Source organism: Gorilla gorilla, chromosome X, assembly GCF_029281585.2.
Source record: "Gorilla gorilla gorilla isolate KB3781 chromosome X, NHGRI_mGorGor1-v2.1_pri, whole genome shotgun sequence".
NCBI lineage: Eukaryota > Metazoa > Chordata > Mammalia > Primates > Hominidae > Gorilla > Gorilla gorilla.
In genome coordinates this window covers 165,769,288-165,794,614 of record NC_073247.2, presented here as the reverse complement: position 1 = coordinate 165,794,614, position 25,327 = coordinate 165,769,288, and the positions used below count along the sequence as shown (strand labels likewise).

General features: G+C 45.0%; 1 protein-coding gene across 4 annotated transcripts in view; it reads left to right on the top strand.

The window, feature by feature from the left end:
• Positions 1-3,212: 3,212 nt before the first annotated feature.
• MECP2 (methyl-CpG binding protein 2) overlaps positions 3,213-25,327 on the top strand; it is a 75,768-nt gene continuing 53,653 nt past the window's right edge. For 2 of the 4 annotated variants that reach the window (XM_019019334.4, XM_063703008.1), the window contains exon 1: positions 8,686-8,777. Coding sequence is in view for 2 of the 4 variants with exons in the window: in XM_055375893.2 (XP_055231868.1) it covers positions 3,308-3,369 (62 nt within the window). In the remaining 2 variants the exon portion in view is untranslated. Of the gene's footprint in view, positions 3,370-3,482; positions 6,610-8,653; positions 8,778-25,327 lie in introns of those variants that run through there. The other 2 variants (XM_055375894.2, XM_055375893.2) reach the window with 2 other exon arrangements.

Genomic DNA, 25,327 nt, shown 5'->3' with positions numbered 1-25,327 from the left:
ATAGCTCACTGCAGCCTCAAACTCCTGCGCTCAAGTGATCCTTCCACCTCAGCTTTCCAGGGAGCTGGGACTACAGGTGTGTGCCACCACGTCTGTCTAATTTTTAAATTTTTTTTGTAAAGACGGGGTCTTGCTTCTTACTATGTTGCCCAGGCTTGTCTCGAACTCCAGTTCTCTGATTTTTAAAAAAAATCATAAGTAGATGTTGAATTTTATCAAATGCTTTTTCTGCATCTATTGAAATAATTATGTAGTGTTTTTCCCCTTAAGTTTGTTAAGGTTGGGTTTCTAATTTTAAACAATATTTGCATTCTTAGGATAAAACTCAACTCGGTTGTGATAGATCATATACTGCAGGATTCAGTTTATTTGTCTAGAATTTTAAAACTTATTTCCACATCTTGTGTCATACTTTTCTTGGCTCATCATAGTAGATATATTAGTCTAGTAAAATAAGTTTGGAGACATTTATTTCTTTTCTGTGTATGATTGGAATTGCCTACTCATTAAAGATATGGTAGAAGTCATCCATAAAGCCCTCTTGGTCTGTTTTTTTTTCTCTCTCTCTCTCTCTCTCTGTGTGCGTGTGTGTCTGTGTGTGTCTGTGTGTGTCTGTGTGTGTCTGCGTGTCTGTGTCTGTGTGTAGGAGGATGAGTAGCTTTTTAAATACATAGTCAATTTCATTGTAGTTACAGGGATTTTCTGTTTCTAAAGTCGGTTTTGGTAAGCTGTACTTTCCTAGGAATGTATTCCTTTTGCTTATGTTTTCAAATTTACTGACACACAGTTCATAATAAAACCTTTTCATGAGTAACATAATTTACTTTTCTCTTTTCTCTTTATATCCAGCTTGTTAGAGGGTTGGCTTTTGTTTTTCAGCTTTTCAAAGAAGCAGGTTTAAAATTTTCTCAATCCTCTCCATCATTTGTTTCTATTTCATTAAGTTTTATTCATCCTTATTTTTCTTTCTTCTACTTTTGCAGGCTTACTCTGTCATTTCTTTATGGCTTCTTGAATTGGATGTTCAGCGTGATGACTTTTGGACTGCTTTAGCCGCATCTCTATACTTCAGCATCGCACACCCAATGGCTTACTCAACATCTCCACTTTCACACCACTGGGCACCCCAAGCTTAATACAGCCAAAGCAGAACTCTTGATCTGCACCTCTGAAAATGTACTTTTCCTGTAGTTCTCCCCACTATGGTGAAAAGCACCCTTACTTCCCCAGTTGCTCAGGCCCCAATCTCAGGAATCATCCTTGTTTCTTCCCTTGCTCTACGCCCTACATCCAATCCTTTTGTTCAGTTCTGAAAACATATCTTGAATCTCACAGCTTCTCAGAGCTGCACTGCTGCCACCCTAGTTAAAGCTACCATCAACTCTTTCTCCTAGACTGTTCCAGGGCCTTGCAACTAGCCTTGTGCTGTAGTTTTGTTTCATCACGTCCAGTTCTCCACTCTACACCTGCAACATAGATCAGACAGCTCCTGGCTCAAAATCCTCTGAGGGCTTCTCATCTTAGAATAAACTCTCGGTTCTGGCCGGGTGCGGTGGCTCACACCTGTAGTCCCAGCACTTTGGGAGTCCGAGGCGGGCGGATCACTTGAACTCAGGAGTTTGAGACCAGCCTGGGCAACATGGTGAACCCCCATCTCTATCAAAAATACAAAAACTTAGCCAGGCGTGGTGTGCGCATCTGTGGTCCCAGCTACTTAGGACGCTGAGGAGGGAGGATCGCTTGAGCTCAGGGTGGACGTTGCAGTGAGCCAAGATTGCGCCACTGCACTGCAGCCTGGGTGACAGAATGAGACCCCATCCCCCCCCCCAAAAAAAGAATGAACTCCCAGTTCTCATAGTGGCCCCAGCTGCCTTTCCAATCACATTCCCTACCACTCTCCAGCAACACTGACTTCCTCGTTAGTCCCCAACATGCCAGGCATAGTCTCTCCTCATGTCCTTTGAACTTGCCTGGAATGTTCTTTCCCCAGATATTCATATGAGGGAGTAAAATGAGGGTGAAAACCAGCAGATATCTAAATAGCACCCCCTTCACTTAGTTTATCTTTCTCAAAGCCCTTATCACTATGTGAAATGATATATTATACTTATTTGTGTGCTAGTATGAATCTTCCCGGCAAGAATGTTAGTTTGCTGTCTGTTCAGTACCGTGCATCCAGAGCCTGGAAGAGTGCCTGGCACATAGCAGGTAGTCAATAAATGAATGGGGGCAAGCAGCCAAATCAGAATCAGGTTTTCTTGCTAAGCATAGAACTAACAGAAGGATCATTGAATGGATTGGATAATGACTGGCATCAGGGTAAGGTCCCCTTAACAAACACTCCTGTCCTGAACACCTGGTTAGCTAACAGTTTTCTCATACTCTCATTTTCCCAAAACACAATTGCTGGATCTCAGCTCCAAATCAACTCTTCTAGGAAAGTGAAAAATTGCTGGATCTCAGCTCCCAAATCATATCTTCCAGGCAGAGCTAACATTGCCCCTTATTCACACCTCCACCAAACCATCTGATCCAACAATGACAGGTGTCACGAGGCCTTGGCATGCACTCTCTTCCCCCGCCAGAGTTCTGCGAAGGCCAGGGTTGGGATTTGTTGTCAGTTTATTCCCCGCCTCTATGAGAGCGTGAGCACTGGGCAGGCTCGGATGAAATAATGCATTGAGTAGGCCTCTGAAACCAAGGCCCCTCAGCTGGGGCAACGTCAGGCTCCAGGGTGGGCAACTTCGCTGCTTCTGCTGAAGATAGTGATATTGAGAAAATGTGGGTGCAATGAAACGCTTATTGCAGCGCACTCGGTGCATCTGTGGACAGAGGGTCAATCGCCCCTCAGAGCCGCGCAAACACGCGTCCCAAGCCTAGGCCTTCACTTGCCCCAGCATCCGCAAGGGTCCATTAATCCTTAACATTCAAATTCCGCCCACTAAACCAGTCCCTCCGCGCCCAAGCCGCCTCTTTTCCCCAAACGACGGCCGAAAGCAGCCAATCAACAGCTGGAGGGGTCCGCCCCCTTTTCCCTGGCCGAAATGGACAGGAAATCTCGCCAATTGACTGCATCGCCGCTGAGACTCCCCCCCTCCCCCGTCTTCCCCGTCCCAGCCCGGCCATCACAGCCAATGACGGGCGGGCTCGCAGCGGCGCCGAGGGCGGGGCGCGGGCGCGCAGGTGCAGCAGCGCGCGGGCCGGCCAAGAGGGCGGGGCGCGACGTCGACCGTGCGGGGTCCCGGCGTCGGCGGCGCGCGCGCTCCCTCCTCTCGGAGAGAGGGCTGTGGTAAAAGCCGTCCGGAAAATGGCCGCCGCCGCCGCCGCCGCGCCGAGCGGAGGAGGAGGAGGAGGCGAGGAGGAGAGACTGTGAGTGGGACCGCCGTGGCCGCGGGCGGGGACCCTTGCCGGGGGGCGGGGGTCAGGGGCGGGACGTGGCGCGGGAGGGGCCCGCGGGGTCGGACGACACGGCTGGCGGATGGCGTCCCTCCTCTCTACCCTCCCCCTCCCGCCGCCGCCGGTGGCGACTCTCCCCTCGGCCCGTCACCCGTGCTCGCGGGTGACCGTCCTCGGCGCGGCCTCCCTGGAGCCGCCTTCGCCTGACGCCCCTCTTTCTCCCGCCCTCGACGCGCATCCCGGCCCCCGGCCCCGCGGGCGCCCCTGTCGCCGGGGCTTCGCCTGTCGGGGCTGCGCGCGCTCCTGCCCTTCTCGGGGCTTTGGGCCGCGGCGCCGTCGCGCGCCCGCGGCCCCGGCCTCTCCCTGGATCGCGCTCTCCCCTCTCCCTCCCTCGCGCGCCCCCTCTCCCGTTACTCGGCCCCCCCCACCGGCGCGCGTGCGCACTTCGCCTCCCGTCGGGAGAGTGCGCCACAAGGGCTCCTGAGCTCTCACCCCCATCTCTGGGCTTTGCCTCCCCCTCCTTCTCGCCCATTCCATGAATTTCTGCCCCCCGCTACCCCCACGCGAGCGAGTAGGTCCACCGGCTCCTTTCCCCATCTAGCAGGAACAAGTAGGTGGGGATTCTTATCCACAAAAGGGACTAGACGTTGTGTTCTGGGTCCCACAACTCATCATAAAGAGGTGGTTATAGTTCCCATCAGGAGCCGTGGGTAGGGGACTGTGCGTCCAGCAGCACCCGAGGCTCTTCGGCGCCAGAGGCTCTAAGGTGCGAGCGAACATGTCCCCAGGGTGCTCAGAGGTTCTTTGGAGTGCTGTGGCCTCGGAATGTGAGCACCCTCCCATCCTACCCTCCCCTTCGCCGGCGATCTTCCAGTTACATAAGTGGAGTGGGACATAGTAGGTAACGGGCTCTCATCGCCCTGGAGCGCTCGGGATCACCGGTACCAGATGGGGCAAGTTCATCGCGACGCTGTGGCTCCTGTTCGTTGTGCCTGAAAGGTTATTCTCTGTTCAGTTTGGTCATGACCGAATCACCCAAACTGAAACTCAGATGACTTTTATATGGCAGTGGCAATGTTTCTGTGGTTTTGCACTGAAGACTTAAGGTCATTATGAAGAGTGTAAAAGGATTGCTCTCGCAGGGGAGACCGTTTATGACATTGCTAAGTACGGACCCCGAGGGGGAAAAAGCTCATTCTGGAATTGCTCTGTGGCGGTTGCTTCTGTTGCGAGTGTGTTCGGGTGTGGGTTGGTCACAGCAGAAATGGGCTCCACCACAAAATTGATATTCCTGACTCATGGTCAGGCAGATGTGTGCTTCTGGTTATTTTTCCAGGAACAGGAATGGGCTCTGCCGAGCCTTTCACACGTTGTGTCTCTGCTGTGCGGGATCAGTACCCCAGACTGTGAGATAACAGGATCGAATTCAGGGGTTGGTTGGTGATCCAGGAACCATACCTACTTGGATGTGATACTGAGTGGCCTAGACGTTGTAGGACTCTCATAAGTTTTAGACATTTTGTTATACTGTAAAAATGAAGCATATACGGCCTCAGTAGTAACATTGCACTAATAGGTAATTATTACTCTAGAGAATTTTGGGTTCCATGGTTGGAATGTTCATCAGTATCTCAGCAATTTCAGTTAATAACCAGATTAAGCTGACCTCTTGAGTCTTTTGAAATCTGCTGGGTCCCTATAATAAGACAGGGTCTGGATTTTTTAATCTTTTGGGAATTTCCACCAAGGATTTAGGGAAATAGGCTTTTATGGGCTTTTCAGGATTTCTATTTCAAATCCCAATGAGGAAGTCTAGGAAACACTTGCTTTTATTTTCTTCCCTGAATATGTCAGAACCTTAAATCACCCAATCAATCTAGAAGTACTACAGTTGATTAAAGTAAGTCACCACAGGTCACCCATTCGTGGCAGGTCAGCTAGGTGGCTGATCACTGGAATACAGTCATATCCCCAGGCAGACACACGAGCCTCACTTGACGATCCCAAAGTTTGTACATCTGAGCTTGAGACGTGACAAGTTGAGGTCTCTGCTTTGTTCTTCATAGTTGGCAGTTTGTCTCCTCGGGTGCCCCTCCGGTTAGCTGTTTATCATACGTCTAGCCCTATCAACAGTGCAGGCAGCTTCCAGAGTATAGTTTTCTCTGCAAAGTGCCTGGTGGAGGGGTACCTCCTTTTCCATTGTCCTAGTGGCTCCGCTGGGCTTCCATACCAGCCCTTTCCAGTGTCTTAACAGCTCAAAGAAACCCATCTGTGGCTTTCTTGTTAGCACTGGCCTATCACACCTTCCTATTGCCTGTTAACTAAAATTTTGCCTGGAATGCTTTAAGCTTAGAGTACTGGGTCTTTGTTTTACCCGATTGATAGGAGAGTGTCATGCAGTCAGCCGAACTCCGACTTCTGTGCTGTTTAAATCCTTAGGTAGGTCTGGGGCAAGGCACAAACCACTGTGTGTTCAAAGGGTTATGGTGCTTGCATTCTGTGTGTGTATGTTTGTAATTTCCAACCAGAGTCGTTTCCCGTGCCTGCCCTGCCTCTGTGCAATCTAGTCTAGTAGGGTAGAGAGGCAAGCTGTGGAGTTTGAAAAAAAAAAAAAAAAAAAAAGCTAGATGAGTTTAATAGGCTGTTACCCCCTCCAGAACATTCCTCCCATGTGGAGATGAAACGAGAAGTTCATTTCTTTAACCTAAAATAAAGAACAACAGAGATAAAATTGTTAGTTCCTTATTGGAGCCTGGTTTCCATTGCTAATGTACCTGCTTGGGACTCTGCATGATAAATGACGTGTCCTGGAACCTGAAATCTTTTATAAAGGTTAATATCAGCAGAAATCTTTTAATTAGCTAAGAGCAGCTTGTTCTGAAGCTGCCCGAGTTATCTTGGAGGAGGAGAGAATCACAGGAAATGTTTGATATTTCTAGTAACCAGTGTTTTCAGTGCGTGGGGTAAAGCACACTCCTAGACTGGCCAGTTCCAAAGAGTGTGGCAGGACACCTGCTTGTTTTCCCTGCCCTCTGCTATGGTGACATCCTTGCAGACCAGTCTTGCGTGGCTGGCAGACGCAATCTTTTTTTCTTGGGTAGGGCATTATCACCGCTGCGATGGAAGGACCTTGTCCTCGGTGCCTCCATACCAGCCCTTTCCAGTGAAACTACTGCTGTCCCGGCAAGCCCCTGTGCGTGTGCATCATTCCGGGTAGGACAAGATGTGAACAGGTCCCTCTTCTTTGGGCTTAAGTAGAAGTTGTGCTCTTCTGCTTTTACCTGTTCTCTTCTGCCTTTCTCTTGCAAGAAACCTTCTCCTGTCGAAAGCTTGGTTTGCATGCCATTGCTTAAATACTTTGATGGTATGTATGGTATGTGGGATAACTGAGTGGGAGCCGGAATTGGGGGGTGGGCAGGGCATCCCCACCCCCACATCAAAGGGGGAATGACCATTTCGTTAGAGAATAAAGCCTGAGTCTTATAACTTCTTCAAGCACATGTATGCTGGGTCTCCTGGCGTGTGAATGTGTTCCCGCTGTGCTGTGTGGCTGTTTTGCAGTTACTGTAGACACTGTAGTCTGGGCTCTCATTATTGCCTCTGAAGTTGACAGGACCAAGCCTTAGTAAGGATGCACTTGTCTTCCTTGCCCAAGAGCTAGGGGTGTTTTTTATATATATTAACTTTCTTTTTTAGATTTCACAAACTGCTCTCATTTTCTGGCTCTTTTTCTTTTTTTTTTTTTTTTTTTTTTTTTTTGAGACAGTCTCACTCTGTCACCCATGCTGGAGTGCAGTGGCACGATCTCAGCTCACTGCAACCTCTGCCTCCCGGGCTCAAGCAGTTCTCTGCCTCAGCCTCCCAAGTAGCTGGGATTACAGGCACCTGCCACCACGCCTGGCTAATTTTTGTATTTTTTTTTTTTTTTTTTTTTTTAGTCGAGACGGGGTTTCACCATCTTGGCCACGCTGGTCTTGAACTCCTGACCTCGTGATCCACCCGCCTCAGCCTCCCAAAGTGCAGGGATTACAGGCGTGAGCCACCGCACCCAGCCTCTGGCTCTTTTCTTTTTGACATGAAATCTTAAGTTAATTATCTTAAACTTTAAGAACTAGAAGGATTCTTAGTCCAGCACCATCAGTTTACAAACAAACTTGTGTCCCTGAGAAGTTGTGACTTTTCCAGGGCCTCCTAGCCAGGATACCAGTTTGGTTTTTATTATATAGCTAGCCGAGTAATACTATTAACTTGACTTCTGGGATTTCAAAGTATTCTGTGACTTGACTGTTTAAGGGAATTATGAGGCCTCACTGAACCTCAAAAGATAATTTTAGGTACCATCCTGGTAGCTGTAGAGCAGCAACAGACCAGTAAAAGACTTGGTTGGTGTTGCCCTTCTTCTGGGTTTGATTACGTGAGTAATTGTGTGAATAGTCTCTAAGTTGTATGCTCTGAGCTTTTGTTTTTAGCTTATAAAAATGCTACTCTTGGGCCAGCATAGTATCAGAAATTAGCTAATTCATATGGGGCAGTTTAGGCTTTAACTAGGAAATGATGGTTATCTTAATGACAAAAAAGGTACTGACAAAAGTCCTTTTTTGAACATGTGTTCAAAAGAAAAAGAGAAACTATCAAACTAATAACTGAGTTTGTTGAGCATCGAGATTGACTGATCTGAGAGGCTTAAAACTGATTGCCCTGAAATAGACTTGCATGTTTTGGATGATGGCTTTGGGTCTCCCAGAGCACTTGGTTTCCCTTGGTGCTGATTTTTTCTCTCAGGATTAAAGCCCCTTTACGTGATGTTGTTACAGCAGCTTATTGCAACTTCATTCAGCTGCTTGAAAAAGAAGGGAGACTGCCTCTAGGTTCCATGTGTTCTTTCAGGGATGGTATTTTGGTGTTGCATATTCTCTTGAACATGTATTCTTCCCTGAGAATTTCTGTGTGCCGTGGTAGAAGAAATACTTGCCAGAAATCACCACTCATGGTATGCTTTTGTAGTGTCGAAGTGTCCCCTAGAGGTGACAAGGCTTGTGATAGTGTTGATTCTAACAAGCATGAATCTTTCCTTTATTTTAGCACTGTGTGTTACGTGCCAGTAATTTGCAGCTTATCCTTTGTTTCTAGCTAGGTAAGCTGGGAAATAGCCTAGTACTTTGTCTATGTGTTTATCTTCAAAATGTCCCAAATAGCCCTGGGAAAAAGGTCGTGCAGCTCAATGGGGGCTTTCAACTTACAATTTTCTTTGTTTTAGGCTCCATAAAAATACAGACTCACCAGTTCCTGCTTTGATGTGACATGTGACTCCCCAGAATACACCTTGCTTCTGTAGACCAGCTCCAACAGGATTCCATGGTAGCTGGGATGTTAGGGCTCAGGTAAGTAACCTTCCTTTTTTTTTTTTTAGTATATGTCCTGGTTTGGCCATCTGTTTTTTTTTTTTTAAAAAAAAAAAAAAGGAAAAGAGGAAAAAAATATACTACTCTTGGACAGTATAAAAGTACCCCAAAGACTAAAGACATAACTGTGCCAAACTGTGCCATATAATAAAAAAAAGTCACTTCCCTGAGCCCTGAAAGGTCAGTGTGTGTAGGGTTACTTGGTCGCCACAGCGTGATCTGGGGGCGGGCGTCAGATTAGAGCCGGAACTGGTGATCTGCAACTTCAGTTCACCTTGAAGCAGGTCAGCTGAGCTGAGAGCGCTTGCACTGAGCCCTTTTGCGCTGCTGCTGTTGCCTTAGCGGTCTTCAGCATGTGTTTGCTTTGGTTTGGGGTAAATGGCTTAGTGGTCAACATTAGTGAGCAGTGGTAATGCATTTTCAGATATGGGAACTGGTGTATGGTTGGTTCCCTAGAAGGACACCCTCCTGAAAGCTGTCTCAGAACACCGGGGGCCATGGCTAATGTCATGTGCTTGCTACACTCCTCCCATGGTAACTAAAGAGAGTACCCAGATATACATCTGGTTCTTGGGACTCTAGAGGAGGATGAGTACTTTGTAAAAACCTGGGGGCCCGAGTCATTCTAGGTCTGACACTCAGGTGCTGTATCAGCTGCAGTTTGAACTACTTGGCACCATTGTGTGGACTTTAGTTTTGTAAAAATGAATGGTTCCTTAATTTCTCAACCTTCAGGCTCAACATCTCAAGCTGTTTGTTGTTGTTGTCGTTGTTTTGTTTTGTCTTTTTGATTAGTGGTCACTCCGCATTTGATGTTTTGACATGTGGATTTCAGAACTTCTGTGTGGTAAAGCAGAATGTTCCAATTGAATTTTCCCATTTTTTTTTCCCCTAAGCAAAAATGTGAATTTTCACTTATGCGGCCATTGTGATTCCAACTGAGACCCTAAGTCGTTCTTTGTTGTCTCTCTAGTGGTTTCTGACACCTCAGTGTGAAGCTGTTTTAGACATCCATAAGAAATAGCCTGCTTAGGGATTATGTGAGGGCAAGGTTTGGCTGAAGGAGAATAGAAGGTGTGGAAGGAAGCGGAAGACCAGAAGAGCATCACACTGCCTCAAGTCCCAAATTTGATTCTGCTCCTGATCCTGTGACTCAAATTGTCATTCTCTTTTACTGCTGTGGGGTGTGCTCTGGGCCCAGCTGACAGGACATTCTTTGTACTCCACGTATTTATGCTGGTGGGAGTTGTATGGCTAGTGCTTTGTGCTTTGTCTCAGAAATTGTGTGGACTAAATGTAATATGGGCAGTGAATGGGTTTCTTCTGGAAGATGTTAGGCCTGGAGGGTGGTTTGGGTTTTTACGAGTCTTTTTCTCAGATTACAGATTACGAATGGATGTTATAAAACAGCCAGTGTTGACACCATACAGTTTCTCCTAAGAAATGTACAGAGAGTTCAACCTGAGGAAGCTAATTGAAAATAAACTTTTAAAAAGAAATGTAGAAAGAGGAAATTTAAAAAATATCTTATTACTTATGAATGGGAAAGATGTAGCTATTTGAGCTTCAAAGAACTTTTGAGGGAATTCTCAAAGGACAGTACCTGTCTTTAGTAGATAAATGCTTGATATCTATTTTTCTTCTTTTACTTTTTAAAGAATTACTAAAATAATACATGGATTTATAGAAAAATCAAACCACTTAAAAATTGATCAGGTGGCTGGGCAAGGTGGCTCATGCCTGTAATCACAGCGCTTTGGGAGGCCTAGGCGGGTGGATCACCTGAAGTCAGGAGTTCGAGACCAGCCTGGCTAACACGGCGAAACCCCATCTCTATTAAAAATACAAAAATTAGCTGGCTATGGTGGCTTGAGCGTGTAGTCCCAGCTACTCGGAAGGCTGAGGCAGGAGAATCACTTGAACCTGGGAGGCGGAGGTTGCAGTGAGCCAAGGTCACACCACTGCACTCCTGCCTGGGTGACAGAGTGAGACTCGGTCTCAAAAAAAAAAAAAAAAAAAGTATCAGGTGAAAAAATGAGCTCCCCGCTTAATCTCTGCTCCCACTACCCAGAATAACTGCTGTTAATAGCTTAATGTAGATCCTTCTAAGTCTTCTAAGACTAAACTGTGTACTTTTTGTGTTGTAATTAACAGGAGGGTTTTTGTTTTGTTTTGTTTTGTTTTTTCTTTTTTTGAGATGGAGTCTTGCTCTGTCATCCAGGCTGGAGTACAGTGGCACAATCTTGGCTCACTGCAACCTCCACCTCCTGGGTTCAAGTGATTCTCCTGCCTCAGCCTCCTGAGTAGCTGGGATTACAGGCGCCTGCCACCACACCCAGCTAATTTTTGTATTTTTAGTAGAGACTGGGTTTCACCATGTTGGCCAGGCTGGTGTCGAACTCCTGACCTCAGGTGATCCACCTGCCTTGGCCTCCCAAAGTGCTGGGATTACAGGCATGAGCCACCGTGCCTGGCCTCAGGATGGTGTTATATATACATATTCTGCATTTATCCATCTCATATATTCATCTCTGCCTCATTTCTTTTAAATAGCAGTGTAGTCCAGAGCTGACTTACCGTCATGCATTTCGTTGTCTCTCTATGTTATTAAAAATGCTACAGGATTGAAATTCCTCATGTGCCAGTCATTTTGAAGAATGGCTGCCTAGACTTGGAATTTCTGGTGGATACCACCACATCACTGTCCAAAATGGCTATCCCAGTTCCCACAATAGTCTGAGAAAGTGCCATTTTCCCATATCGTCCCAGAATTGGATATACATCTTTTAAATTGGTGCCGCTTGGATTATTAATGAGGCTAAACCTCAATAATCATTGTCATAGCTCTTAATGTATTAAAGATGTTAACTCTTTGTCATGCAGATATTTTCCTATTTTGTCTTACGTCTTGATTCTTGTCTTTCTGATATATAAAATTTATGTTATGATTTATTCTTTTGCTTTCATACTTAGGAAATCCTTTTTTACTCTTTTTTTTTTGAGACGGAGTCTCGCTCTGTCGCCCAGGTTGGAGTGCAATGGCGTGATCTTGGCTCACTGCAAGCTCCGTCTCCCGGGTTCATTCCATTCTCCTGCCTCAGCCTCCCGAGTAGCTGGGACTACAGGCGCCCGCCACCACGCCTGGCTAAATTTTTTGTATTTTTAGTAGAGACAGGGTTTCACCATGTTAGCCAGGCTGGTCTCGATCTCCTGACCTTGTGATCCGCCCACCTCTGCCTCCCAAAGTGCTGGGATTACAGGCGTGAGCCACCGCGCCCCGCCAGGAAATCCTTTCCTACTCTTAACAACAGATCAATAGTCATCTATATTTTCTTCCTAAAAAACCTGATGATGTATTAAATTCATACATACGTATTTAATATATACAAAAGGGCCAGATGCGGTGGCTCATGCCTGTAATCCCAGCACTTTGGGAGGCTGAGGCGGGTGGATCACCTGAGGTCAAGAGTTCAAGACCAGCCTAGCCAAGATGGTGAAATCCCGTCTCTACTAAAAATACAAAAATTAGCCAGGCGTGGTGGCGGGCGCCTGTAATCTCAACTACTGGGGTGACTGAGGCAGGAGAATCGCTTGAACCCAGGAGGCAGAAGTTTCGGTGAGCCAAGATCACACCACTGCACTCCTGCCTGGGCGATAGAGTGAGGCTCTGTCTCAAAAATAAAAAATAAAAATAATGATTTTATAGTTAAGTTGCCCTGTGTTTTTTTTGTGATTAAAAAAAAAATACCTGTTTTGTATTTAACTTTGGGGTGGGATAAGGTATAGCCCACTTAGTCAGTTGTGTCTAAGCCACTTGATGAACCAGTCAATCCAGTCTTCACCTTTAACACATGCTGATTTCTTCAAGTGAGCAAAATATCTCTTAAACTTTTTCCTATTTTCTCTATAAAGTTGCTTTTTTCTGAATTTTTTCTTTATGAGGCTTGATGGCAGCCCTATCAGCAGACAATCGTTCATTCACCCAACAAATATTTGAGTATCTGCTTCAAGCCAGGGGCAGTGCTAAGCCCTGGAAGTGGTATCTTCTCCTTATCCGGGAGTGGGGCTACAGTGTTCATTCCAGAAGACGCAAGAAAATAGCAGATCATCACAAAAGTAGGTTTTACATAAATGAGGAGGAATCCACAGGGTTGTGTATATGTGTGTGTATTTTAAATTCTGACATAAGTTGGAGCTTTAGGGTAGACTGTGACATAAGAGTAGTTTGTTTTCCAACTCATGTAATTGCCGGCTGATTTTTGTCTTGAATTATGATAATGGTAACTTCTGTTGAAACAATTCTGTATTCATCTTAGCTTGGTTGGGATGCAATAAAAGTTTTGTACTGGTAAAAATGATAATTTTCTTCCATGATGATTTTGAAGCTTTTCTGTAACACCTGATAAAAATAGAGGGGCCAGGCATGGTGGCTCATGCCTGTAGTCCCAGCTACTCGGGAGGATGAGGTGAGAGGATCCCATGAGCCCAGGAGTTTTAGGCTACAGTGAGCCATCATCACACCACTGTACTCGTGTACTCTAGCCTGGGCAGCCTCGTTCTTTAGAGTAAGACACTGTCTCTTTTAAAAAAAAAAAAAAAAAGAAAGAAAAAAAGAAAAGGCTTTTAGTGAATATATTTTTAGGGTAGCAAGTGTAATTTTTGTAAATTGCATTATTTGAATCTAATAAATACCCTCAAAGCTGAAGTCGAATTCTGATTTTGATTGAAAATATTTCTTACTTAAAGGAAGAGGGATAGAATAAATGACACGATTAAGGAAAAGACTTCTTGTATAAGGCCGGGGTTTTTTAAATGATTTTTTGAATAGTTAGATGGACAATACGGAATTAAAAAGGTGGTGTAAAAAGTTATACGGGGCTAGGCACAGTGACTCATGCCTGCAATCCCAGTACTTTGGGAGGCCGAGGTGGGTGGATCACCTGAGGTCAGGAGTTCGAGACCAGCCTAGCCAACATGACGAAACATCATTTCTACTAAAAATACAAAAATTAGCTGGGCGTGGTGGTATGCACCTGTAATCCAGCTACTCGGGAGGCTGAGGCAGAAGAATCGTTTGAACCCAGGAGGCAGAGGTTGCAGTGAGCCAAGATCGTGCCATTGCACTCCAGCCTGGACGACAGAGCGAGACTCCGTCTCAGAAAAATAATAATAGAAAAAAGTTATATGGGGCTGGGCATGGTGGCTCATGCCTGTAATCCCAGCAGTTTGGGAGGCTGAGGCAGGTGGATCACTTGAGGTCAGAATTCGAGACTAGCCTGGCCAACATGGTGAAACTCCGTCTCCACTAAAAATACAAAAATTAGCCAGGCGTGGTGGTGCGTGCCTGTAGTCCCAGCTACTTGGGAAGCTGAGGCAGGAGAATCGCCTGAACCTGGGAGGCAGAGGTTGCAGTGAGCCAAGATCATGCCGTTGCACTCCAGCCTGGACGACAAGAGCGGAACTCCGTCTCAAAAAAAAAAAAAAAGAGTTATATTGTAAAGTATCTCTGCTACCCTGCCCCAAACATTCATTTCTTTCCCTGGAGGCAGCCACTATTACCTGTGTCTTTAAAAAAAAAAAAAAAAAATGTGGCCGGGCACGGTATCTCACACCTGTAATCCTAGCACTTTGGGAGGTGGAGGTGGGTGGATCATGAGGTCAAGAGATCGAGACCATCTTGGCCAACATGGTAAAACCCCATCTCTACTAAAAATACAAAAAATTAGCCGGGCACGGTGGCGGGCACCTGTAGTCCCAGCTACTCAGGAGGCTGAGGCAGGAGAATCGCTTGAACCTGGGAGGCAGAGGTTGCAGCGAACTGAGATCGCGCCACTGCACTCCAGCCTGGCGACAGAATGAGACTCCATCTCAAAAAAAAAAGCATGTGTGTACCCGTGTGTTAAATTTTAATTATAAAATATATATAACAGGCCGGGCGTGGTGGCTCACGCTTGTAATCCCAGCACTTTGGGAGGCCGAGGCAGGCTGATCACGAGGTCAGGAGATCGAGACCATCCTGGCGAACATGGTGAAACCCCGTCTCTACTAAAAATACAAAAAATTAGCCGGGCGTGGTGGCGGGCGCCTGTAGTCCCGGCTACTCGGAGAGCCTGAGGCAGGAGAATGGCGTGAACCCGGGAGGCGGAGCTTGCAGTGAGCCGAGATCGCGTCACTGCACTCCAGCCTAGGCGACAGAGCGAGACTCCGTCTCAAAAAATATATATATCGATATATATAACAATTTACAGTTTTAATCATCTTAACTGTACAGTTCAGTGGCACTGAGTACATTCACATTGTTGTACAGCCATTACTACCATCCATCTCTACAACCTTTCGTCTTGCAAAACTGAAATTTCATACCTATTAAACACTAACTCCCACTTCTCCCCTTTCCCCCACCCCACCCTCTGGCAACTACTATTCTACTCTTTGTCTCTATTGGACATATTTTTGTGTGTTTAGGTTTGTGTATATATTTTACGTGTGTATAAATACACAAGGGTATGTGGGCGTTGTGTTTTTACACATACTATAAAATATTGTGCACATTTGTTTATTTTAATGTATCCTGTAGATTATTTAGAATCGGTTCATACAGAGCCGTATCATTCTTTTTAAGGGTTGGGTTTAAATAGTCTATTATGGATGTACCACAATTTATTTAACCAGTTTTTAAATTTTTTACTTATTTTTTTTAATTTTTTTTTTAGAGACGGGATCCCACTCCATCACCCAGGCTGGAGTGCAACAGCATGATCATAGCTTACTGCAGCCTTGAACTCCGGGGCTGATGTGATCCTCCCACCTCAGGCTCTCATGTAGCTGGGACTACAGGGATGTGCCGCCATGCCTGGCTAAATTTTTTATTTTTATTTTTGGTAGACACGGGGTTTCACTGTGTTGCCCAGGATGGTCTTGAACTCCTTGGGCTTGAGTAATCCTCCTGCCTTGGCCTCCCAAAGTGCTGAGATTACAACCATGAGCCATGGAGCCTGACAAGAGTAACCTTTTAATTGCAGACCATTAAAGAAAAAGTTGCATATAAGTAGATAAGCATACAAATTTATCACTGCAATACTATTTGTAGAGATCACAGAGCTGTTAGGCTAGGAAGACGTTTTTAGCAGTTAGCACTAGAAAGCAAAACTTTGGAAACTTCCATTTCGTCAAAAGTGACCTCATCTGAGTAGGGCATGTGAGGGAAGGACCTTTTTACTTGACAAGGGGAACTTCAGCCAGTTCTTGTTTGTGAACCTTGAAGAAAGTGGAGCATTTGGGACCATTCTAGGTTGTGGTAGTTCCTTGGTACTCGGGGTTGGAGAATCTCCCTCTGCTGCTGGACCTTCTGCCTCCTCGTGCTGTAATATGCATAAGAGGTATCCTAGAAGTATTCAGGAACAGGCTGTGGTTGCTTTGTTGTTCTGTGACTGTTGAACTCTTTATATAGCAGTACTTTTTTAAGCTGTACTAATTGAGCATTTATTATGTGTCAGTTACTGTGCTAGCTGCTGGAAACTATCCTACCCTCAGCAGTCTTCTGGTCTAATGGGAGGTACAGACAGGCAAATGGGCTATGACTTTACAAGAGGCTAACTTCTGTGATGGAGAGAAGTTCCAGCCACTAAGGGAGCACATAAAAATCAGAGGAGATCCTACCAAGAATTGGGAGGTAGGTCAGGGAGGAGACTTCTTTGAAAAATGGCATCTAAGACCTGAACAACAAGGAAACATTAGCTAGGTCAAGGACAAAGCATCAGTGGGGAGAGATGCATGAGTCTTTTGGAAGGACCAGCATGTGTAGAGGCTCTGACAGGAGAGAATCTCTCAGGCCCATTCAGAGAGTCCACTGTGTGAAGACGAGGCATGAACAACCAGCCAGGACATGTGGAGAGGAGCATTTTTCTTTTTTCTTTTTCTTTTTTTTTTTTTGAGACGTCTTTCTCTGTCACCCAGGCTGGAGTGCAATGGCATGATCTCGGCTCACTGCAACCCCCACCTCCAGGGTTCAAGCGATTCTTCTGCCTTAGCCTCCCAAGCAGCTGGGATTACAGGCACCCGCCACCATGCCCGGTTAATTTTTGTATTTTTAGTAGAGACGGAGTTTCACCACGTTGGCCTCAAACTCCTGACCTTAGGTGATCCACCCGTCTCGGCCTCCCAAAGTGCTGGGATTACAGGTGAGAGCCCCCGTGCCCGGCCAGGCTCAGCTTTGTTTCCAGGCCCCGTCACACTCTTAGATGTTCCCTGGGCCCCAGAAGGCAGCGTGAGGTGCTCCGCCCATCTATGCTGTCCTTTTCCACCCCACCCTATCCACTGGGCCCCTGGGGCTCCCACTCCACTCCAGGTCTCTTCATGGAACCTTCTTTCCCTTCACTTCTGTCCCAGGAGACCTGGGAGACTCATGGGAACAGGCATCATCTTCTCCAGCACAGTTCATTGTCTAATGCACGAAAGTGCTGGGCTGTGAGAAGGTCAGGAGCTTACATGGAATGGGAGTCAGCTGTGGTACAAAGTATGCTGCTTAGTTCTACTGATTTTTTATTTTTTATTTTTACGTAAGACTTTGATGGTAGAGGAAGCAGTGTGTGAGCAAGCTGACTCCTGTCTTGTCAAGTACCAGGTCCACTCTGATGAGCCCCTGTGGACAGCACTGCTGTAACTCCCCAAGCCTGGGCTCAGGAGGTGGGCCCTAAGCACTGTTCCCAGCTCTTCCCCCATGCTGTCAGCTCTTCCACCATTCTTCCTGGCGTCATTCTAAGGTCCTGTCTTCCCCCGCCCTCTTCCTTCCTGGCTTCTACGCTCAGCTCAAGTAGTAGCTATTTGGGTACTTTTCACCCAGACTTAGGAAATGTTATCAGTTGGTCGTATTCCTGTCAGCCCTCTTACTATGGAACTCAAATAGGACAGATTCAGCTGAATTCCCAGCCCTGTGGTTGCACTCTTTGTCTGCCCTGCTTCCCCAAGGTAGCCTGTTCCCTAAAGGTCACCGAGATACTCCCCATGCAAGGTTTTTGTTGTATTACACATGACAACATGGAATAAAGTGTTTTGCAAATTTACTGGATGATATCCTACTATGTGGAACATCCTACAACTTACTCTTTTCACTCAACATTTGACTTTTGAACTTGTTCTGTGTTGCTCCGTGCAGACCAGTGTTCATTCATTTGATATGTCTCCTTGTGCCATAGAAATAGTTTTACAATAGAAGCCTGTCCAGAGCCATGAGGGAGAAGGGGATTGTAGAGAAACAAGGATTGGCATCTGGTTTATGTTTACATCCTTTAGTCCTGTTAACCGAGAAGAAGATATTTTTATTTCCATGTTTGCGAAAGCTTTCCACAAAAAAAGCATCCATTTTCTAGACTTATTAATAGGGCAGTCCAAAGGTTTTATTTTTAGATTTGAAAGAAAGCAAAGTAGGCTTCTGAGATATGCACATTTCCCTGTGTCCCTGTCTCTTTTGCAACATTCCACATTGCTGCTAAAACTTGAACATGAGCACTTTTAAGCATGTGCTTACTTTCTATGTATGACTCATTTTTTAAAACATTAAAGCATTTTCGGCCGGGTGTGGTGGCTCACGCCTATATTCCTAGCACTTTAGAAGGCCGAGGTGGGTGGATCACTTGAGGTCAGGAGTTCAAGACCAGCCTAGCCAATATAGTGAAACCCCATCTCCACTAAAAATACAAAAATTAGCCGGGCGTGGTGGCATGCGCCTGTAATCCCAGCTACTCGGGAGGCTGAGGCAGGAGAATTGCTTGAACCCAGGAGGTGGAGGTTGCAGTGAGCAGAGATCGAGCCACTGCACTCTAGCCTAGGTGACAGAGCGAGACTCTGTCTCAAAAAAATAAATATAAAGCATTAAAGCACTTTGTCTGGTGGTATGTAAGTTTTGGCATTACTTAGATAAGTTGTACTTTAAGTCTTTCTACACACAATCACTTATTTTTAAAATACAAGTTTCTGTGTGCTTCTGGGTTTTGTGTTTTTGTAAACAGCAGAAGGTATTAGTCCATATTAAGTACTAATTTGTTCTAATATTTTCAGCTGTTTTTGGAATTACACTTGGCAAAAAAATAGACAAATGTCTGCAGTTGTGACAGTTTGTTTTTTTGTTCTTTTTAACTCCAGAATAAATAATTCTAGTGAGTTTTTTTCTTGGCTTGTAAGAACATGGGAATGATTAGAGTCATCATAACACTTAAGTAGTTATAGAAGGTTGAACATCTGTAGTGAGTTGTATAAAATTTACTAGTCATCCTTCCAGGTTGTTTAAGACAAACAAATACATAGTATTCATTAAGCTCTTATAAATTTTAATTGTAAAACATCATTATAGAAAACTTTGAAAATGCGTATAGGTACAAAGATAAAAAATTAGGCCAGGCATGCCGTGGCTCACGCCTGTAATCCCAGCACTTTGGGAGGCCAAGGTGGGAGGATCTTTTGAGCCCAGGAGTTCAAGACCAGCCTAAGCAACATATTGAGACCCTATCTCTACAAAAATATCATAAAACAAAATAGAATCACTCTGGCGATTCCACTATCCAAAAAAAAAAACTGCTGTTAATATTTGGTGTGTATCTTTCTAGACCAAGGCCTCCAACTTTGGTTGAGAATTCAGCGGGGTCTGTGACCTTGGATGGGAAAAACATTCAGTCTTTATTTTCACTAATGTCTCTGAAAACCCAGATTTTTAGCTGGGCATGGTGGCTCGTGCCTGTAATCCCAGTGCTTTGGAAGCCCGTGGAGGGCAGATCACTTGAGCCCAGGAGTTTGAGACCAGCCTGGGCAACATAGCAAGACCCTGTCTTTTAAAAAAAAAATCCAGCTGGGTGTGGTGGCTCATGCCTGTAATCCCAGCACTTTGAGAGGCTGAGGCAGGCAGGTCACCTGAGGTCAGGAGTTTGAGACCAGCCTGACCAACATGGTGAAATCCTGTCTCTACTAAAAATACAAAAATCAGCCGGGCATAGTGGTGGGCGCCTGTAATCCCAGCTACTCCGGAGGCTGAGGCAGGAGAATCACTTGAACCCGGAAGGTAGAGGTTGCAGTGAGCCAAGATCACGCCATTGCACTCCAGCCTGGGCGACAGAGCGAGACTCTGTCTCAAAAAAAAAAAAAAAAAAAAAAAAAAAATCCACATTTTCTTCAATGACAATTGTAAGCAACAGATCATGGTAGTATTAGAATAGCAGTGACTGTCACCAGTAGAGATCAAAGATACTTTCATATCATATTATAGTTGTTACAGATATTTTGAAATATATATGTTCATCACTGCTTCAAACTTAGGGTAATTATTAGACCCATCTCTAGATCTGGTTATTTAATGATTTACTGAAGAAGCACATATTATTTGAGCACGAACTCTTGAAATATGTTGTTAATCAATTTCTGTGCATTTTACACATTTCAAAACATTCTTCTGAGGAGGGGTCCAGAAGGCCAAAAGGGTCCATGGCAGAAAAAGGTTAAGAACACCTGTTCTGTACTTTGTACCATGTGGCTACAAATATAAAAACAGACGTTAAGCCAGGTATGGTGATGCACACCTGTAGTTCCACCTACTTGGGAGGCTGAGGTGGGAAAATCACTTGAGCCCAGGAGTTTGAGGCCAGCCTGGGCAACAGAGCAAGACCCCATCTCTTAAAAACCAGTCAGCACTTGACTAGTCAGTTAGTGGGGGAAAACACAGGTACAGTAAAAGGAGTCAAAATTACACTTAAACTTAGGTCATCTTATTATATCAAACATTTATTAACATGTTTAGTGTTTTGTGTATATTATGCAAAGTGTAATGCAACTAAAACTGTTTAACACTTCTCGGTATCACATAAATTTGTTGGTGCATAATAGCCTAAAAGTTACTTTTGCTGTTGGCATTTTATTTTATTACTTATTTATTTATTTATTTATTTTTTTTGAGACAGAGTCTCACTGTCGCCAGGCTGGAGTGCGGTGGTGCGATCTCAGCTCACTGCAACCTCTGCCTCCCTGGTTCAAGCGATTCTCCCGCCTCAGCCTCCCGAGTAGCTGGGACTACAGGTGCGCGCCACCATGCCCAGCTAATTTTTGTATTTTTAGTAGAGATAGGGTTTCGCCATGTTGGCCAGGATGGTCTTCATCTCTTGACCTTGTGATCTGCCCACCTCGGCCTCCCAAAGTGCTGGGATTACAGGCATGAGCCACCACGCTGGGCCTGCTGTTGGCATTTTAAACATCCTTCTAGAGTCTTTCTTATTTGCCTGTAAGCACGTACACATGTTGTTGTTGTTTTGAGACAAGGTCTGTCGCCCAAGCTGGAGCGCAGTGGTGCGATCACAGCTCATTACAGCTTCGACCTCTTGGGTGCAAGTGATCCTCCCACTCAGCCTCCCAAGTAGGTGGGACTACAGGTGTCCGCTACCATGCCCAGCTAATTTTTGTATTTTTTTTGTAGAGACGGAGTTTCACCATGTTGCCCAGACTGGTCTCAAACTCCTTTGCTCAAACGATCCTTCCGCCTCAGCCTCCCAAAGTGCCGGGATTACAAGTGTGCACCTCTGTGCCTGGCCCACATATTGTTTTAGATGAATGAGATCATATATGTACTTTTGTAACTTGCTGCCTTTCCTCAACAAAATGTTGTAAATATCCATGTCCATAAAAATAGACGTATATCTTCACTTTTCCCTAAAATGAAAATAACTTACTTGCATTCTCTTTTTTGTTTTTGTTTTTGTTTTGAGACAGGCTCTTGCTCTGTTGCTCAGGCTGGAGTGCAGTGATGTCACAGCTCACTACAGCCTCCACCTCCAGTTTCAAGTATTCCTCCTACCTCAGCCTCCAAGATAGCTAAGACTACAGGCACATGTCACCACGCCTGGCTAATTTTTAAAAAATTTTTTGCAGAAATGGGATTTCACTATGTTGCCCAGGCTGGCCTCAGACTGCTGGCCTCAAGTGATCTTCCTGCCTTGGCCTCCCAAAGTGCTGGGATTACAGTCGTGAGCCACTGTGCCCAGCCTGCATTTTCTTATTATAAAAGTAATACATGTTCAATGGACAAAAAATTTTCAGAAAATATGCAAAGATGAAAAGTAAAAATTGTCCATAAATCTGTCATCTACAGATAAAGATAACTTCTGGATAATGTTTTTCTACCATCATTTTTAGTAACCACATAACATTTCGTTGTATGTCTATGCCTTCATTTAATTAACAGGCATTTCCATTATTTCTGCATGTTCATGACTCTGAATGATGATATGTCTGCCTGCTGATGGCTACAACCCTGTTCCTGCATTTCAAACCTCTCTCTTGAGCTCCAGATTTGATGGCCTCGTCAGCATTTACTTGAGTTGCTCATAAGTATCTCAAATTTAACAAGTCCCAGTCTTGATTTTTTTCCCCCTTCGAACCTATTCCTCATGTTGTCTCTATTTCAGTAAACAATATCAACATCCACCCAGTTACTCAGTCCAAAATTCTAGGAGTCATCCTTGATTCTGCTCTTTCTTTTTTTTTTTTTTTTTGATACGGAGTCTCATTCTCGTCATCCAGGCTGGAGTGCAGTGGTGCAATCTTGGCTCACTGCAACCTCCGCCTCCCGGGTTCAAGCAATTCTTCTGCCCCAACCTCCTGAGTAGCTGGGCCTGGCTAATTTTTTGTATTTTTAGTAGAGATGGGGTTTCACCATTTTGGCCAGGCTGGTCCCGAACTCCTGACCTTGTGATCCGCCCACCTCAGCCTCCCAAAGTGCTGGGATTACAGGAGTGAGCCGTGCTGGGATTACAGGCGTGAGCCACTGCACCTGCCCTGATTCTGCTCTTTCTCTCATCATCCCTGATCTGTCAGCAAGTCCTGTTAGGCCAACCACTTCTCAGCATCTGCACTGCCAGTATGCTAGTCCAAGCCACAAAACACCTCTCAGAGGTACGCAACAGGACTTTGTTGTTGTTGTGTGTGTTTTTTTTTTTTAACGGTAGAATTATTTTATAACTTGAAGTGTAGGGATGACCTTCCTTTTAAAATTTTATTTATTTTCTTAATTTTTTATTCCCATAGGTTTTAGGGGAACAGGTGGCATTTGGTGACATGAGTAAGTTCTTTAGTGGTGATTTCTGAGATTTTGGTGCACCCATCACCCGAGCAGTTTACACTGAACCCAATTTGTAGTCTTTTATCTCTCACCCCCTCCCACCCTTTCCCTCAAGTCCCCAAAGTCCATTGTATCATTCTGATGCCTTTGCATCCTCATAGCTTAGCTCCCACTTGTGAGTGAGAACATACGGTGTTTGGTTTTCCATTCCTGAGTTACTTCACTTAGAATAATAGTCTCTAGTTCCATCCAGGTTGCTGTGAATGCCATTAAGTCATTCCTTTTTATGGCTGAGTAGTATTCCTTTGTATATATATGCCACAATTTCTCTATTCACTTTCTGATTGATGGGCATTTGGGCTGCTTCTTTATTTTTGTGATTGTGAATTGTGCTGCTATAAGCATGCGTGTGCAAGTATCATTATGCAACGGGACTTTGGATGACATATTGAACAACTTCCTCACTGATATCCTTGTGAAACGCTACATATTTCATGGGTCTGTTTGTTATACCAACACTCAATTCTGAATGATGGAATTATTTCACATTTAGTCTCTTTTTCATCTAGCCATTATAGTTTAGTTTAAACACCAAGTTCCAGTCCTGCTCCATGCTGAAGGATTTGCAGTACATCAGGCTATAGTCCATCGATTCATTCCACAATTGAGTAAGTAAGGTATCTATAGTACCTCAGGCCCTGTGTTAGGCAGGGGTGGGGTAACCTAGACAGATTTGGTACCTGTCCTCATGGAGCTTGACTTTAGCAGCATAGACAGATCTTAGATAATTGTACCAGTACTTAAGTGTTCAGAAGGACAAGTATGGAGGTGGGAGCCACTCCAATCCTCTACAGTCACGTGCTGCACAACAACGTTTCAACCGACAACAGAGCACACATACAGTGGTGGTCCCATAAGATTAGAATGCCATATTTTTACTGTACCTTTTCTATGTTTAGATATACAAATACTTACCATTGTGTTCCAGTGATCTACAGTATTCAGTATAGTACCGTGCTGTACAGTTTTATAGCCCAGGAGCAATACGCTATATACCGTATAGCCTAGGTGTGTAGTATGCTACACCATCTAGATTTGTGTAAGAACACTCTCTGATGTTAGCACAAATAAATCGCCCAATGACACATTTCTCAGAACATATCCCTGTTGTTGAGCAACTCATGACTGTACAATGGGGGAACAGCTCAGCCTGCCTTCCCCAAGGAGGCAGCGCCGATGCAGGGAACCGAGGGTTGAACAGAAGTGGGCAAGGTGCAGAGAGGAAAAAGGCTTTCCAGTTGGAGAAGAGCATGTGTGAAGGCCCTCAGTCTGGCAAGAGCTTAGTCCTGTGTGGCAGGAACTGAACGAGGGGTTAGGGGAGAGTGGCAAAGGGTCCGGGCCATCAGAGAGGTCAACAGGGGCTGGATCATGCAGGATTTTGAATGTTAACATCAGAGCGATAGAAAACATGAAGGGTAAGGTGGTTTGGGTTTTGAATTTTTATCAAAATATTGCAACTACTCGGCAACAAGTTAGATATAACAAGAGGTCATCGTAAAAACAGCAGTCTACCCCTTCCCCTTCCCTTCCCTGACTCAGACATGACAGCTTTTAACTGTTTCTGATTTTAGTTCCTTTGATGGTTACCTCCAAAATTAAATCATATGCTTATACATCTTTCTTGATTTGCCAACTTTGGGGAACTGTGTTAACTCCCTGAAATGAAAGAGAATGACTTAGCTTACGTTACCTCCCCATGTTGAAATTCATATTCACATTTCTCTGTAATTTTTTTTTTTAGGATGGAGTCTCACTCTGTCGCCCAGGCTGGAGTGCAGTGATGTGATCTCGGCTCACTGAAACCTCTGCCTCCAGGGTTCAAGCAATTCTCGTGCCTCAGCCTCCTGAGTAGCTGGGACTACAGGCGCACACCAGTGCACTGGGCTAATTTTTGTATTTTTAGTAGAGGCGGGGTTTCACCATGTTGGCCAGGCTGGTCTTAAACTCCTGACCTCAGGTGATCTGCCTGCCTTGGCCTCCCAAAGTGCTGGGATTACAGGTGTGAGCTACCATGCCCAGCCCACATTTCTCTGTAAATTTTAAACAGTATTTTAGTCCATATGTCAGTTCCCCTCTGTTTAAGATAAGGATATTAATAACCCTACTTTTCCTTCCACTTTCCCTCCTCAACTTCTGCGTCCTAAAAGCTATACTTGACCATACCCATTCTTGCATTTGTTAACATGTGTGTTCTGCCCTGCAACCACAGCCAAGTTGTAGCTTAATTCTAAAGTTGAAAATAACATTATTTACATTATTACACATGTGAGTACTGTTCTTGGCGAGACCAAATAATGAATGTGCCAGGATTACATTTTCTTCTTTACAGGTCTGGACCACTCAAAGGAGAATGACCAATCAAGGTCAAATGGATTCC